This window comes from Mustela nivalis (genome assembly GCF_964662115.1).
Source record: "Mustela nivalis genome assembly, chromosome: 16".
Lineage (NCBI taxonomy): Eukaryota > Metazoa > Chordata > Mammalia > Carnivora > Mustelidae > Mustela > Mustela nivalis.
The window spans coordinates 35,153,763-35,168,750 of record NC_139035.1 but is presented as its reverse complement, the minus strand read 5'-3'; the positions used below and the strand labels follow the sequence as shown (position 1 = coordinate 35,168,750).

Sequence of the window (14,988 nt, the reverse complement as noted above, 5' to 3'; positions counted from 1 at the left end):
GAAGAAGCAGTCTAGTTCTGATGAGGAAGTTTTGCAGGAAGTGGGCAGGAAGGAACAGAGCGAGGGTTTGGGGCCCTGTTGGAGATGGCAAGGTCCAGGAACTGCTGGGAGGTGAGGGGCTGCCCCGCCTGTTGCAGTACTGCTGGCTGTTTGTAGACAGGCAAAAACAGGGTGGTGTGGGGCAAGGAATAAAGGGCTGGAATCTGATGAAATGACTTTTAGATTCATCTACACCTTTTCCTTGAAATGAGAAGTTGTTTTGTCCCCATAGTAAGCCTTTCCCAGTATTAGGGGTTTAGGAGTCCTTTATTTCTCAAACTAATCAAATACGTTATACACCAAGATCTGCGTTCCGTATTAGGGATGCAACAATGAGTAACAGAAAGTAAATATTTTTAAGGAATTACATAAGACAATTTTTTTAAAAAAGATTTTATTTATTTATTTATTTGACAGAGAGAGATCACAAGTAGGCAGAGAGGCAGGCAGAGAGAGAGAGAGGAGGAAGCAGGCTCCCTGCTGAGCAGAGAGCCCGATGTGGGACTCGATCCCAGGACCCTGAGATCATGACCTGAGCCGAAGGCAGCGGCTTAACCCACTGAGCCACCCAGGCGCCCCAACATAAGACAATTTTAAAGGTAAATTTAAAGTGTAGTGAACTAAAGTGATTGATGGATACAGAAAATTATAGAGGCATAGGGTAAGGCTTGGGAGAGTACCCACCCCAGCACTGAGGACAGGCCTTGGAGGAAGGGAGGACACTTGTCCCAGAGGAAGTCATGGTGGAGCTGAGTCTTAAAGGACAGGTAGGAGTTAAATAGACAATAGGGAGAGTGAAGAGCGTTCGGGGCAGAGAAGATAACATGGGCAAAGGCCCAGTGGGAAAAGAAGGGTGCCTTCAGAGGTAGCCAAAGTCCTTGGACATCACTTTAAAGAATTGGGGTTTTCTTTGTACCATTTTCCTCATGGATGGCTTTGGATAAATGCTAGCTGCCGTGGCAGCCAAGAATCTGCCTTGATTTCCCCATTTCACCTTGGCATTTCTTTCCCCGGGAGGCTCGCCGCACCTTGCTTTCAAGGGTGACCACTAGCTGTCGCTATTGAACAGATCTAGCGAAAAGCCAATGGTTTAGGGCCTAACCTGGCCGTTAGGGCCGGGAGGCCCCACCAGATGCTTGAGTCCCGCCCCGCCGCCAGCAAGGTGTGTTCATCCGCCCTAAGCGGTGATTCACGAGAAGGCACGCAGTGTCGCGGTGCTGGTAGCGCTCCCAGAGCGTGAACTGGGGGTCAGAAACCGTGGTGATGTGCGGTACAGCACCAACACTCAGCCACTGGGTGGCGCTGTGCCCCCTCGACGGCAAACCCCGAGGCTTGTGCAAAGGAAGTCTTTGGTTAGGATGTGTCTTGGGGTGGAGTAGCTTTTCTTGCCCTCGGTCACCCGGAGCTCAGAGTGCCACAGGACTGTTCGAGGACAATGTGAGGTCCCGAAGCACGCCCACTCAGCGGTCCCAGGGCAGCCAATCACAGCACAGGGAAAGACCCAACACCGCTGACCTCGGCTCTCACCAGTGTGGGTCTTTTGAAACCCTCGGGTTCCTGGTCAAGGGACATGTCAATGTGTCCTCCCCTTTGGCTGCTGCTTCTATGCCATCCTCCCCAAAACTCCTATCTCCAAAGCCTCTGCAACTCGAGCAGGTTGTTCATCTGGCGCTTTCCTATTTTTTGAGAACTGATTTCCCTGCCCCTCCCTGTGGTTTTACCTTTTGCTCTAGGATCCTGTCCGCACCCGGTGTGTTCTGGATCTCTGCCGACTTAATTCTGCTTCTCCTGACTTTCATGCCTGTGGGCATTGGTGTCCTCAGTCCTGTTTGACCTTTTTGAAAATTCTCTTTTCTCCTTTGCCTTTTCTTTTCACATTAGCTCTGTACCAACCTCTGTCCCCCCCCCCCCTACACACACCCTCCTTAAAAACTAGGATTTAGACACATTCTAAGTCTACCTAGAAAACGTCTAACAACTAAGAGAACTTAGGTTTTTAAGAATTGCTGAGGGGGGAGGAACTAGCACATTGGGATAGCCTTGATTTCCCTGAGCATTCCCCATGACCTGGTGACCGTGTGGCATGTGATGGAGATTGGAGAGTACTGAGATGTTGACAGCGAAGCAGAGTTGCTGGAAACATCCCCAGACAGGATATGCCCTGAATCAAGGTGGGCAATGTGTTTTCTCTGTTCCCTTAATGCTGCAAATGAGTTTGGTTTACGTACGTCTCAAGAAATTAAGGGATGCTTCTGGGACTTGATTAGCATACATTCTCCAGTGCTGGAAATGGGGCACAGTGGAGACAAACTTGGGTCCTTGGCAAATTCTTTGGACAGCAGGCAGTGGTGGGGGAGGCGGGGGAGGTGGAGAGGATGGATTCTACCCTACATGTGGCCCCTTGAGAGAGCAATGGGTCACCCTGAGCCACGGGTGCCTGCTGATGCTCTCACTAATAAGGCCTGGCTAGAAGCATCACACATGCTGACTTCTTTCTTTTAACATAGCTTCAGAGCCGAGCTCTGCAGCAAGTCAAGGAGCTACTAGATGTGGGGGGATGTGGTAACTTCTATTTATTTTTTATCTTATCTTTTCATGATTTCTATTTTTGTCTATGCTTTATGTTAGTAAATATTACATGCATATATTATATAAATAGTAACTGTATATCTGTTAGAAATCTGTACGCCTAATCATGTTTTAATAATGAAGTATGTGATCCCAAGTTTTGGCAGCCACAACTCGGGAGCATCTTTGAAGCTTGCCGTCGACTCTGGGGGTGGGTTTGCGATGCTGGCCTACAGTAGGCCAGCCAAGGAGAAAGGCCCAACTTATGTTAACAGATGTGGTGGCGAAGTGGGAATTAACTGTCCTGAGAGGGAGCTCTCCAGGAACAGCAGATGGGATGAGTCACTGTCTCTGAGGTTACCTCGGGGCTCCCTGCCTCCTCTTATCTAGGGTCTTCCATTACACTCTTAACTGAGGAGAGGGAATCATAGCTCCTCAGAGTGGAGTTTGGAGAGGCGAGAGCCCAGGGTGCTCTTCAGTATGGGGGTGAGGAGGGTGTGGGGGGAGGGTGGGATTAAATTAGACCTTGGAGGTGGTCGGTGGAACTGGATCCTGTCACCAAGGTCAGGAACCTGGCATCTAAGGAACAGTGTCCTTCTGCTCTGATTGTGGATTTCTTTGTTTCTGTCGGGATTTACATATGTGACAAAGACTTCTGGTTCCTCATAGACCCCAGTTTTGTTGGGGGTAAGTGTGGGCTCAGCTGAAAGCTCCATTTCTCAACCTCTCTTGAAGGGGTGGTCACACGACGTGACTCGAGCCCAGAGGATGTGAGCTGAAGTCCTTAGATGGGGCTTCCCAATTTGCTGTTTATCAGGGGGCAGATTCCGCTGGTGTGCCTCTTTCACCCTTCCCTCTTCCCTTCCCTGAAACAGCATGATGCTGAGTTGGAGCCACTATCTTGTAACTCCACGGTGACAAGGAGGAGGATGGATAGTTGAGTGGAAAAACGGAAGGAGCCTGGCTCCCCGAGGCCCTGGTCGGCCCCTCTTGGACTATTTGTTAGGGGAGGAAAAGTAATTTCTACTTGACTGAGCCACCTTCAGTGGGGTTTTCTGGTATTCTCAGGGGAGGGCAGGGCTAGTGAATGTGCTAGTGAAAGAGAGAGAGTGAGAGAGAAAAGTCAATTTGGGGACTTGCACACAGTTAAGGCTGTTGACTTCATGCAAAATGCTGACTCCCTGAGAGTTCAAGAAGGTGAATATCCTCCGTCTTTGGGAGCCCTTGCGCCCGCAGCCTCCCAGCAATGGAGTAAAAGCTGACCTGTTACTTTCAAGTCCTTGGAGGAGGGAAGAGGCTTTGAGCTGGGCCTTTAAGGATAACTAATTCTGTCAAGAATGTGGGATGGGAAAGTCGGGGCGCGGTGCTGGAGCAGGCAGTACAGGTTTGGGAGAGCTGACGGTGCATTTCTCTTCTATTACACATTCAGCCATGTGACCCCCTGGCTCGAAATTGACCAGGTTGAGAGTATTTACATCAAGGAAGCAAGCAAATCCTTCTTTTCTCTCTCTCTCTTTTTCTGGAGAGCCAACTGTTAAACATTTACCAACACACCCTTGGAAAGACCAAAGGTTTAGTTTATTAGTTACATAAATATTGTTACATACCTCCTCTTGCTTTCCCAATAAGTGAACAGAATCAGGGAGCAGCTGATTTATACTAAACATAGGCTGAAGTGTGCCTTTAAGCGGAAGAGAACCCTAAAAGTTCAGACTGAAGGCAAAACTAATTGGAAGCTGGCTCTGGCTATAAATTTGTCATCTGACCATGTTTCTGTCTCAATGTTTACCTCCTTTCCTCCTGACCAGCCTCCCACCCTCCTCCTGTTGCAAACCTGGCTTCTTGCCCCATTTGTGACACATGCAGAGGCCCCTGATTCTGGGACTAGCACAACAGTTTACCACCCGCTTCCAGACACTTGATGATCTTCTCTGATTCAGCACTAGTGTGCATATCCGTTGTGCTGTATGGTCAGAAATCTGACTTCACATTTTGGATCTCTTTTCTGGCATACAGGTGCAGTCAGGTCTTTCCTGTTCCCTTGTACTGAGCATAGTCTGGAAAGAATCTCTTTCTAAGAAAAGCCCAGCCATATTCACCCTCAGTGCTAGCTCCTTGTCCAGGTGGTTGGTAGGCTCAATGGATTCCAGTCTGTTCTGCTGCCTGGTCATTTAGATTAAGTGACGGGGAAAGGAAATTTCTCTGGTGCATCTAATCCCATGTCTCGTGTCCTAGTATCTCTTACCATGGAAACCCTGCATTTGGGGATGTTGAGTTCATGCTGGATAAACCCCATCTATCCCTCCAGAACATTCTTCATTCTTTCCTACTGTGCTGTCCATGAGGAAGCTGACCTGTGTGGTTTATATCAGTCTGCTCCCTTGACCCTCTGGTTAGCTAAGAGAAAATATTAGCAAGAAATTGAAGGGAGGGAAGAGAATGAGGCTGGGGTGTTTATCCCCTCCACATCCTTCCTGCATAGTCCTAGCTGGGCTGGCGGCATCCTGTAACTGAATGTCGTAGCTCCTGTTCTGTGATGCTCTGCGAACAGCTTCTATCTCTGGATTCTTGTAACTGTTCTTTTTGTCCCTAAGGTGGGACCCACCACAAGACACTACCTTATCCCTTGTGATTGCACTATAACCTTGTCCCCACTTCTGTAACAAAACCCCTGTTTACTAAAGCCTACTAAAATGATCTAATTTGCTCTCTCTTACCTGTTGGGGACCTAACCAATACTGGGCTTTGCTGAGTTGTTAATATAGCTGATTTCTGTTTCCTGTTTGGTTGTAGTCAGGTGATGTCTGACAAGTGTTTGATAAATGTTTGCTGGATAAAGAAATGGCGAAATGTGTAAGTGGGAGGATGGAACTCCATTCCCTACTCTCCAGACTTCTAACACCCAGTGGAGAGTTCACACATAAAGTGGAGATGCCTGATGCAGTCTAAGGGCAATCAACATGTTTACGTTGTGTGGCTCAAGTTCCCAGGGACTTCCACTTCCATGGCTTGCCCTAGTGATTTATACCCACCCAGGTATCCTCCCTCCTTGAGGAGCAATATAAAATAATATAAAGAGTATCTGAAATATACAATATGGTATGGACATGATGTCCATTAAATGGAGAACAGGGTGATTTCTGCAACTCAAAAACAATAAGAAGGTTCAGACCACGAGATACGAAATGAACACTGAACATTTTCACTTGTGTGGTTTTAAAGGACCTTACTGAATGAGCTGAACTTAGAGCTACTAATCATGAATTTACAACATGGATATGACCTTTATTATAATTAATATCGTATGGATCATAATCTTATATATGAGGTAAATTTGATAGAACTACCTTTTAATTATACCTGCGGTTACTATCCGTTTCGCAACTGTAGATTGCCGTGGCTCATGGCATTCATTATAATTAGGTTTCTACTGTGCAAGTGTTAGAGGAACTCCTTCCAACTGTGAGATGTGATGCGTGATTTACGACTCTCGGGGGCACCCATTTGTCTCTCTGGAGATGCCTTCCTGGACGGAGCTCAGATAGATATCAGGAAGAACAGTCCCAAAGCTCCCCCACCATGCTCCACCTTAAGGAAATGCTTAGTTGTTGATAAATTTGTCCAAACTATAACTTCTTAAGGACAAGAATTCCAGGATCTTCCTCCCTGGATTTCCCAGCAGGAGATCTGTCCAGACTGAGTTGTCATAGTACACTTCCTCTTGACGCAGAGCTCCCCCTTTGATGATTTCCAGGGCACATTCTTCCTTGGGAGATGCATCAATGTTGATGATCCCCGAAACGGCCTTCATGGCTGTGTCTATAGAATGATGAGAGAAGAGTGGGGTTATCCAAGACCAGTAGAGTCTACAACATGGAAAGTCTGCAGACAGTAACAGTTTAACTTTGAGGGGCTGTTTGCCAGTGCTTGTTCTATAAGACCCACAGGCCCTCTCAGAAGACTGGGCCCGCATTTAGGCCCTGCTGTGCAAAAAGAGGCTTAGAGTTCATGTGGACCCTGTGTTCCTGGATGAAGATTTGGTGGGGGGTGCACAGTTAGAGGGGATTTTCTCTCTTGAGTGTTTTGGTTGGGGTGAGGGAGTAATATGGGGGAGCACAATGGGGATAGAAGTTATATCAAGACCCAGTACCTAATGGAAAATGTCAGTGGGCAAAGCCAGAGTGCTGTTTATGTTAATGATTTACAAATTTGTAAAAGGAAGAGATGGGCAAGAATCCAGGCCTTTGCTTTCTGTCAACACGAACCACTTTCGTTTTGGAAGGGAAGTTACTTTATCTCTTCCAAATTCCCATGTCCTTTTGGATGGCTTCTTTTTCTCTTTCTATCCTCGTTTCACTGTGTGTGTGTGTGTGTGTGTGTTTTCTCTTGTTCGGTAACAACTCCTTAACTTATTCAATTCCTCTTCAAAGTTTTCTTCTTGTACCTATTCTACATAAACTTGCATTTGGACTTACAGAAAAGTTGTAAAAATTGGGTATTCCCTTGTAGCCTTCACCCTGCTTCCCCTAATTATAACATCACGAGTTACCACTGTACAAATGTCAAGGTACATTGTAATAAGGGCAATTTTACTGACTAAAACACAGACCTTATTTTTTTCACTAACATCCTTTTTATGTTCCAGGATCTTAGTCAGGATTAGACTTAGTAATCATTTCTTCTTTTCTCTCCAGTCTGGGGGCAGTTCCTCATTCTTCCCTTGTCCCTCATGGCCTTGACACTTTTGAAAAGTATTGATCAATTGTTTTGTGGAATGGTAGTTTGGGTTAGTCCATTTCTCTCTCTTTTTTTTAAAGAAAAAAAAAAAGATTTTATTTTTCAGTGATCTCTGCACCCAGTGTGGGACTCAAACGTACAACCCTGAGAACAAGAGACTTCATGCTGTACTGACTGAGCCAGCCAGGTGCCTCTGTCTTTTTTTTTTTTTTTTCTGATGATTGCAGTGAGTTTATGCATTTTTGGCAAGAATATCACAAAGATGATGTTGTGTCCTCATTGCATCATGTCAAGGGGTTTATGAGGGGCGCCTGACTGGTTCAGTCAATAGAGCATGCAACTCTTGATCTTGGGGTTGTAAGTTTGAGCCCCATATTGGGTATAGAGATTACTTACAAAAAAAAGAAGATTCAGGATATCAATAGTTCTTATCACTGGTGATGGTATTAAGAATAACAAACTTGTACTTAATAAGCCTCAGAGAGGACAGTAATGGCCATTGAGTGTTCCTGAGGACATAAAGGTTCCGAATAGGGTTAAGTGATGTCTGGTGTCACTCGGCCCACTTGGTGGTCAGAATGGAAAGAAGTGTCTAAGGATAGTCAGAGGCGTCCCTGGTGACAAAGTGCTTCAGTAAGTGGAGACTGGTGCTCTTGCTGGCTTTTAGTCAATGACACATGAGTCAAGGAGTTTAACGCCTCCTTTACTCACAGTGGTATGGCAGGCTGTTTGTTCCACAGTCTTCACCTTACCTGTGTTTATGAGGCCGAGGATACAGAGAGTGATCGACACATTGACCTTGGTCACTGAATGTTCCATCCTGACAGAGGAGAAAAACCCATCCAGAGCAAACTTGCTTGCAGAATAGGGCGCAACAAGTGGGCTAGCCATTTTCCCTAAATAATAAGGAAATGGGTTAAGAACGTGACCCATTTTGGCTTCTACAGAGATGATCTTTGCTTTATCTGTAGTAGGACTTGTAACCCCTGTGGAGTCCTTTTACCCTCTGAGGCATAGTTTCTCTTTGCTCATATAGAGGCTATCATGCTGTGTTGAATTTCTGAAAGAAAAAAAGATTGTTAAGATATCAAAGAAACTTCCCTTGAAGAGACTGGGGTGGAAGGTGGGTGGGCTGCACGAAAAGCTTCACTGAAGAAAGACTGGTTAGATTTTGGGAAGGGGAGTTTATGAGTGGGACTACAAAAGAGCCATGTAATCCCATAGCCACTAACTCTGCTACGTCTGACCCAAGACAGCAAAGATCTGAGGGTTTGGCAAGAGCTCTCTGCCAACACAGCAACCTATTATTTGATTTTCTTTTCTATACAAGGGAAATGAAAATCCTTGTCTTTGCTTTTCTGCTTAAAACTGCTTTTCTTACTTGCATCACCCCTGTTCATTCTCAGTCAGTTTGGGGAAGGACATGTGGACATATGCCTGATAGGGTGACCTCTTCATTATACCCTTTTCAAGAGGAGGGATTAGAAGGGGACTGAGACCTTGACTCTTTGCTGAGCAAAGAGTTATAACAGCTACTTTAAAATTTTTGTCTGCTAATTCTAAAATATGGGTCATTTAAGGATTGATCTCCATTGATTGCCTTTCCTCCTAAGTATCAGTCATATTTCTTATTCTTGTATACGGAGTAATTTTGCAGTGTGTTCTTGATGTTGTGAATGAAACATTATAGCGTCTCTGGATTCTGTCATACTCCTCCAAAAGTATTGATTTTTTACTTTTTATTTTTTCAGGTGGAAATTTAACTTAGCTTATACCCTGTGTCTCTTGCAGTAGGTTCCAGCTAAAATCTCTGTTGAATTATTTAATCTTTTTAAAAAAAAAGATTTTATTTATTTATTTGAGAGAGAGACAGTGAGAGAGCGCATGAGCGATGAGAAGGTCAGAGAGAGGAGCCAACTCCCCGTGGAGCTGGGAGCCTGATACAGGACTTGAACCCGGGACTCCAGGATCATGACCTGAGCCAAAGGCAGTCGTCCAACCAACTGAGCCACCCAGGCGTCCCGAATTATTTAATCTTAATTGGTTTCTTGGTATCTACACAATCCATGAGTAATTCAGAGGATAAACGGAAGAGTTTATATATAAAATTTGGTACTGTTCCACTGTGGCTCTTTCCTTTCCAGTATGTTCCCCTATACTTTCTGGATGCTACAGAAACCCTAAACTCTTTTTTCTGGTTCTTCAAGGTAGTAAGATGGCAGTTGCCTATCCCAGATCAGATATGGTGTTAATTGTGGACTGCCCTTAGGCATAAGCTATAAAACTCATCTATTGTCAGTTCCCTGTTTCCCCCTTTCAGGTGTCAACAACTCTCCAGTTTTTGTAAGCTTTGCTTTTTCTCTCCAGTGCTTTCAATGGTTGTTTTCTATATTTTGTCCAAAGTTTGATCTGGAGCAGGCTGGTCTGTTAGGTACCATTCTGCTGTTATTGGAATTGGAAACTCTATAAACTTACCAAATCAATGAAAGAAAATGACTTATTCAATAAAGATGCTAGTAAAGTTGGTTAACTCATTGGAAAATAATTATTAGCTCCTTGTTCTATATCATATATCCAAAAAATTCTAGATGAAAAGTATGGCAGACACTGTTGTTTACCCAATATCCATTTCCCCCTTTTTAATAGTAGAATTTGATTTTTTAAAAATCAGGACAGCAGTGTGTTCAGATAAAATATTTATTTCCTCAAGATTCCCTTGATCTTTTGTATGGCCAATGATCTAGTTTTGGCCAATGAGAAATCTAACAGAGGGGGTCTCTGGAAAAGATAATAATTTCCTAACGAACTAGGAGGATTCAGGTGACATGCATTTTTAAAATTTTGCCTCTTTTCTTTCATCCTAAATGTACTTCAGATGTGATGCCTAGCATTGCAGTGGTCATTTGTGAACCTGAGGAAAGCTACATATTAGGAATTACGGCACAGAAATGTAAAATGATTCTTGAAGATATAATAAGTCCATTAAACCAACCTTGAACTTATTCCCTGAGAAAAGGGAAGCCCTATTTAGTGTTAAGTGATTATAAGTAGAGTTTTGTTATATGTGCAGCAGAAAGCATCTTCTGACTGACAAAAAATAATTCAATCAGGAAAGAAGATAATATAGGTGGATATTTATCAGATCCTTGGTTATGAAAGATCATTCTAACAGAAAAGTAAAAAAAAATATGTAAAGGCAAAAAATATTTGATGATATAAAATGTAAAACTTCTATATGTGAAAGCAATAGCTATAATAACATCACTATAAAGGTAATGGGTAAATGAGAAACTAGAAAATAATTTAGAACAAAAGCTTAATATCTTTAATCTGAACTTCAATTCTTAATGTATTAACTCTTCAAAAAAATACAAACAAATCGGGCGCCTGGGTGGCTCGGTGGGTTAAGCTGCTGCCTTCGGCTCGGGTCATGATCTCGGGGTCCTGGGATCGAGTCCCACATGGGGCTCTCTGCTCAGCAGGGAGCCTGTTTCCTCCTCTCTTTCTCTCTGCCTGCCTCTCTGCCTACTTGTGATCTCTCTCTGTCAAATAAATAAAAAAAATCTTTAAAAAAAAAATACAGGGGCGCCTGGGTGGCTCGGTGGGTTAAGCCGCTGCCTTCGGCTCAGGTTATGATCTCGGGGTCCTGGGATTGAGTCCCACATCGGGCTCTCTGCTCAGCAGGGAGTCTGCTTCTCTCTCTCTCTCTCTCTCTCTGCCTGCCTCTCTACTTGTGATCTCTCTGTCCAATAAATCAATAAATAAATCTTTAAAAAAAATACAAACAAATCTCTCCAACTCCATTCTCAATCATGAGTTTTGGTTTGGAATTACTCTACAGTCAAGTTCCAGGAATGGGTGTGTGTGGCACAAGATGTCCAACCAGAGTATCTGATACCGCTTGGTTGTTGACTAGTCTAGGACTGGACCAAAGACTCCGTGAGGGCTTCAGGACACATTGTTGGTTGCCTAACCAGAATTTACTTCCCCTTTCTTCCTCTGTAACCGAACCCCGATTGATTTCATGTTTCTACCTGTTGTAGAGACTGCTAGCATGCTCTCAATATATCTTTTGTTCTTCTTCTTTAGTAGTGGAATCTCTGATGTGTGTCTGGGAAAATAATTATCTGGGATAAAATCCACATTTCTTAGCTTCTTTGAGCCAGATGTTGCCAAATGACTAAGTGCTGTCCAATGGGTTGTAAACAGAAATGTATCATGTGATTTCTGGAATATGTCCCTAAAAGAAGAAATCAGTCTCTCCCTTCCACTCCTTCCTCCTTCTTGGTGCCTAAAGGTAGATATGTTGGCTGTGGCTCCAGAATTACCTAAGATCATGAAGTAGAAGCCACATGTTGAGACTGGGAGAGCACTAAGAGAGGAGGGAAACTGGGTGACCATGGAGCCTCCCTCCTAGCCCTACCTCCAGGGTACTGCCTACCTCCAGACTGATTAACCTTTTGACTTATTTAATCTATTGCTGTTTTAAATTTTATGCATTAGAGAGCTGAACCTAATCCTGACTGAGAGTCCTTACTTTTATGCTGCCCATGTTCCAAAGGAAAGTTGATACCATCTCTAATGCTAGGGGTGGTATAATTGATTTAACCCAATCTCCTGGCCCATAATTGACACAGGAATGAGCATGTGCTCCATTTTCGACCAATGCCTTTTTTTTTTTTTAAGATTTTATTTATTTATTTGACACACAGAGAGAGAAATCACAAATAGGCGGCAGGTTGCGGGGGGGGGGGGGCGCAGGCAGGCTCTCCGCTGAGCAGAGAGCCTGATGCCGGACATGATCCCAGGACCCTGAGACTATGACCTGAGCCGAAGGCAGAGGCTTAACCCACTGAGCCACCCAGGTGCCCTCAACCAATGTCTTGAGGAGAATTTTGTTGGAGAGTCTGAGAAAATTTTTTATTCTTCTGGGAGAGTTTCTTAAAGTAGCTATTTTTTGTTTCTCTTCTACCAGACAATTTTGTGCATGAATATGGGGGCTAGGATTACTGCAGCTATCTCACTGTCAGCCTAGGGATGAAACCACACATGGAAGAGAGCAGAGTCAAGAGAATCATAGGGAGTGAGCTTGAGCCAAGTCAGCCTTCAATCTGGACTTCAGTTACGTCAAAAATGTTTTCTATTGTTTAAGCTAAAAATAGACCAAATTATTTATGAGAATAGCATAGTGGGGCACCTGGGTGGCTCAGTTGGTTGAGCAGTCGACTGCCTGCAGCTCAAGTCATGATCCTGGAGTTCTGGGATTGAGTCCCGCAGCAGGCTCCTGGCTCCGCAGGCGGTCTGTTTCTCCCTCTGACATTCCCCCTCTCATGCTTGCTCTCTCTCATTCTCTCTCTCTCAAAAAAATAAATAAAATATTTTTAAAAAGAAGAGAAAAGAGTAGCATAGTGGTTAAAAATATGAATTCTACAATTAGATGACCTGAGTGTGAATCCCAAGTATGGCATTTCTTAGCTATCATATGTGGATAATAATACTGCTAAGCTGAAATGTAATATACTCAGCTCAAACTCTGGGACATAGAAGTATTTAGTAAATGTGATTGCTATTAGTATTCACATTTTAAATTGGTGAGAAAAGTATGAGCTATTCAAAAGATTATGTTGGGACAAATAGGCTATTTGGAGAAAAGTACCCTTCTAATAAAAGAATTCAAATTAGAGAGTATATGTGGAAAGTAACAAAATGAGGGTCAATATATGATCTCAAGGTAAGAGATACTTTTTTAAAAAGACTGTATTTATTTGTTTGACAGAGAGAGAGGAAAAAAAAAAACAAAAGAAGGAGGTATAGCGGGCAGAGGGAGAGGGAGAAGCAGGCTCCTAGCTGAGCAGGGAGCTCGATTATGACATGGGGCTCGATCTCAGAGCCCTGGGATCATGACCTGAGCTGAAGGCAGATGCTTGACCAACTGAGCCACTCATGTACCCCAAGAGATGCTTTTTAAAGCATGAAATCAAAGGCATAGATAATGAAAGAATATATAAATAGGTTCAAATATACAAAAATTTAAAGGCTGCTGAGTTCTGGAGATGCTCACCATTGTCTTTTTTTTTTTTTTTCTTTAACCATTACCTTTCTACACACATACCCTTCAAAAAGATTTTGCCTTCACAGTCATAGAAGAAGGTGAGGCCAGTGATAGCTAGCACGCACAATGGCTTAACATCCATCATGGTCTCTCTCAAGATATTGAAATAAGTGATGCAAGGATTCTAATTAGCTGCTGTTGGATTTTGAACTAAAAAGTTGTGTAAGGTTGGGACTGGGGTTGCCATTTCCAGCCATGGAAAAGGATAAGCAGACAGACAAACGGCCATGTGGAGTAGACAAACAAAAAAGTCACAAAAATGAAGATAATAGGAGCTAACACTTATTTAGCTCTTAGGTGCCCGTCTCAAGGCTAGACAATTGCCTGATGTTACAGAGTTAATGAGTAGGAGAACCAGGAGCCAAATCAGGATTCAAATTCGACTCTAGTGGCCCACAATTTCAAGCAGCAGGGGATAGCTCCTCAGAAGAAGCCACTGTTCTTTTTTAATTTTATTTTAATCCCAGTATAACAAATGTATAGCTTTATATTAGTTTCAGGTGTCCAGTAGTCATTCAACAATTCTATACATCACTGAGTCAGAAGCCACTGTTATTTATCTGAGTATTTTTCCGAAGCCATTCCTGAGTTGGTGAAGATTCTCTCTGCTTGACAATTAAGCCCCCAAATAGGCAAAATTTATGAATAGCATTACTATTTTCCCTTCTAAGCTGACAGATGAGCTACCCATAGGGCTAATCACTTTTAGTCCCTTTATGTTAGTTTCCTAGGGCTGCCATAATAAGTTGCCACAATCTTGAAGGCCTGAGGCCACAAAAATGTATTTTCTCATAGTTCTGGAGACTACAAGTCCCAAACCAAGGTATCAGCAGGGCCATGTTCTCTCCAAAGTCTCAAGTGGAGAATTCTTCCTTGTTTCTGCAAGCTCCTGATGTTTGCTGCCAATCTTAGGCATTCCTTGGCTTATCAATGCATCACTCTGATCTCTGCCTCCATTTTCACATGGCCTCCTCCAATTCTGTCTCTGTCTTACTTTTCTTATTAGGATACTTGCCATTGGATTTAAGCTCACCTATATAACCTGGGATGATCTCATCTTGAGATCTTTACCTTTATTACATCTGTAAAGACCTTTTTTCATATAAGGTCACATTCACAAGTTCCAGGTTGACATATCTGCTCACTCTTCCCTTTGAGATGATAATAAAGATATTGACTGTATTATTTGTCCAGGTAGCAACAGGGATGCAGAAGAAAGAGACCATGTTAACCATAGTCTGAATTCCTGTAACAGTGATTTTGGTCCCATTAAGGGAGCTTAGTGTATCCCACTTTCTGTCTTTAATTATGCCTTAGCTTCTGCCAAAGCACAAAAAGATATTAAATTGTTTTGCAGGAGAAAAGAAGAGATTTTTGGTGGTGGTGGTGTTTTGTTTGTTTGTTTGTTGTGCTCGGGAGAAGAGAGAAAGGGAAAGAGGAAGAAGGAGAGAGGTAGAGAAACAGCCAGACATGGAAGAAAACCTCCTGGAAAATTCACCGGTAGAAGCATGGTTTAAAAAAATATATTTTTT

At 43.4% G+C, this 14,988-nt stretch overlaps 2 protein-coding genes across 13 annotated transcripts in view; one reads left to right on the top strand and one right to left on the bottom strand.

The window, feature by feature from the left end:
* LAMB3 (laminin subunit beta 3) overlaps positions 1-14,988 on the top strand; it is a 171,173-nt gene that overhangs the window by 29,288 nt on the left and 126,897 nt on the right. The gene's annotated exons all lie outside the window — the stretch shown is intronic.
* Positions 5,868-14,988, bottom strand: part of HSD11B1 (hydroxysteroid 11-beta dehydrogenase 1) — a 64,355-nt gene continuing 55,234 nt past the window's right edge. For all 6 annotated transcript variants that reach the window (XM_082701821.1, XM_082701820.1, XM_082701825.1 and 3 more), the window contains 2 exons: positions 8,097-8,240; positions 5,868-6,426 (listed from right to left, as the gene is read on the bottom strand). In XM_082701821.1, coding sequence (XP_082557947.1) covers positions 6,209-6,426; positions 8,097-8,240 — 362 coding nt within the window. In that variant the 3' untranslated portion in view covers positions 5,868-6,208. The remainder of the gene's footprint in view (positions 6,427-8,096; positions 8,241-14,988) is intronic.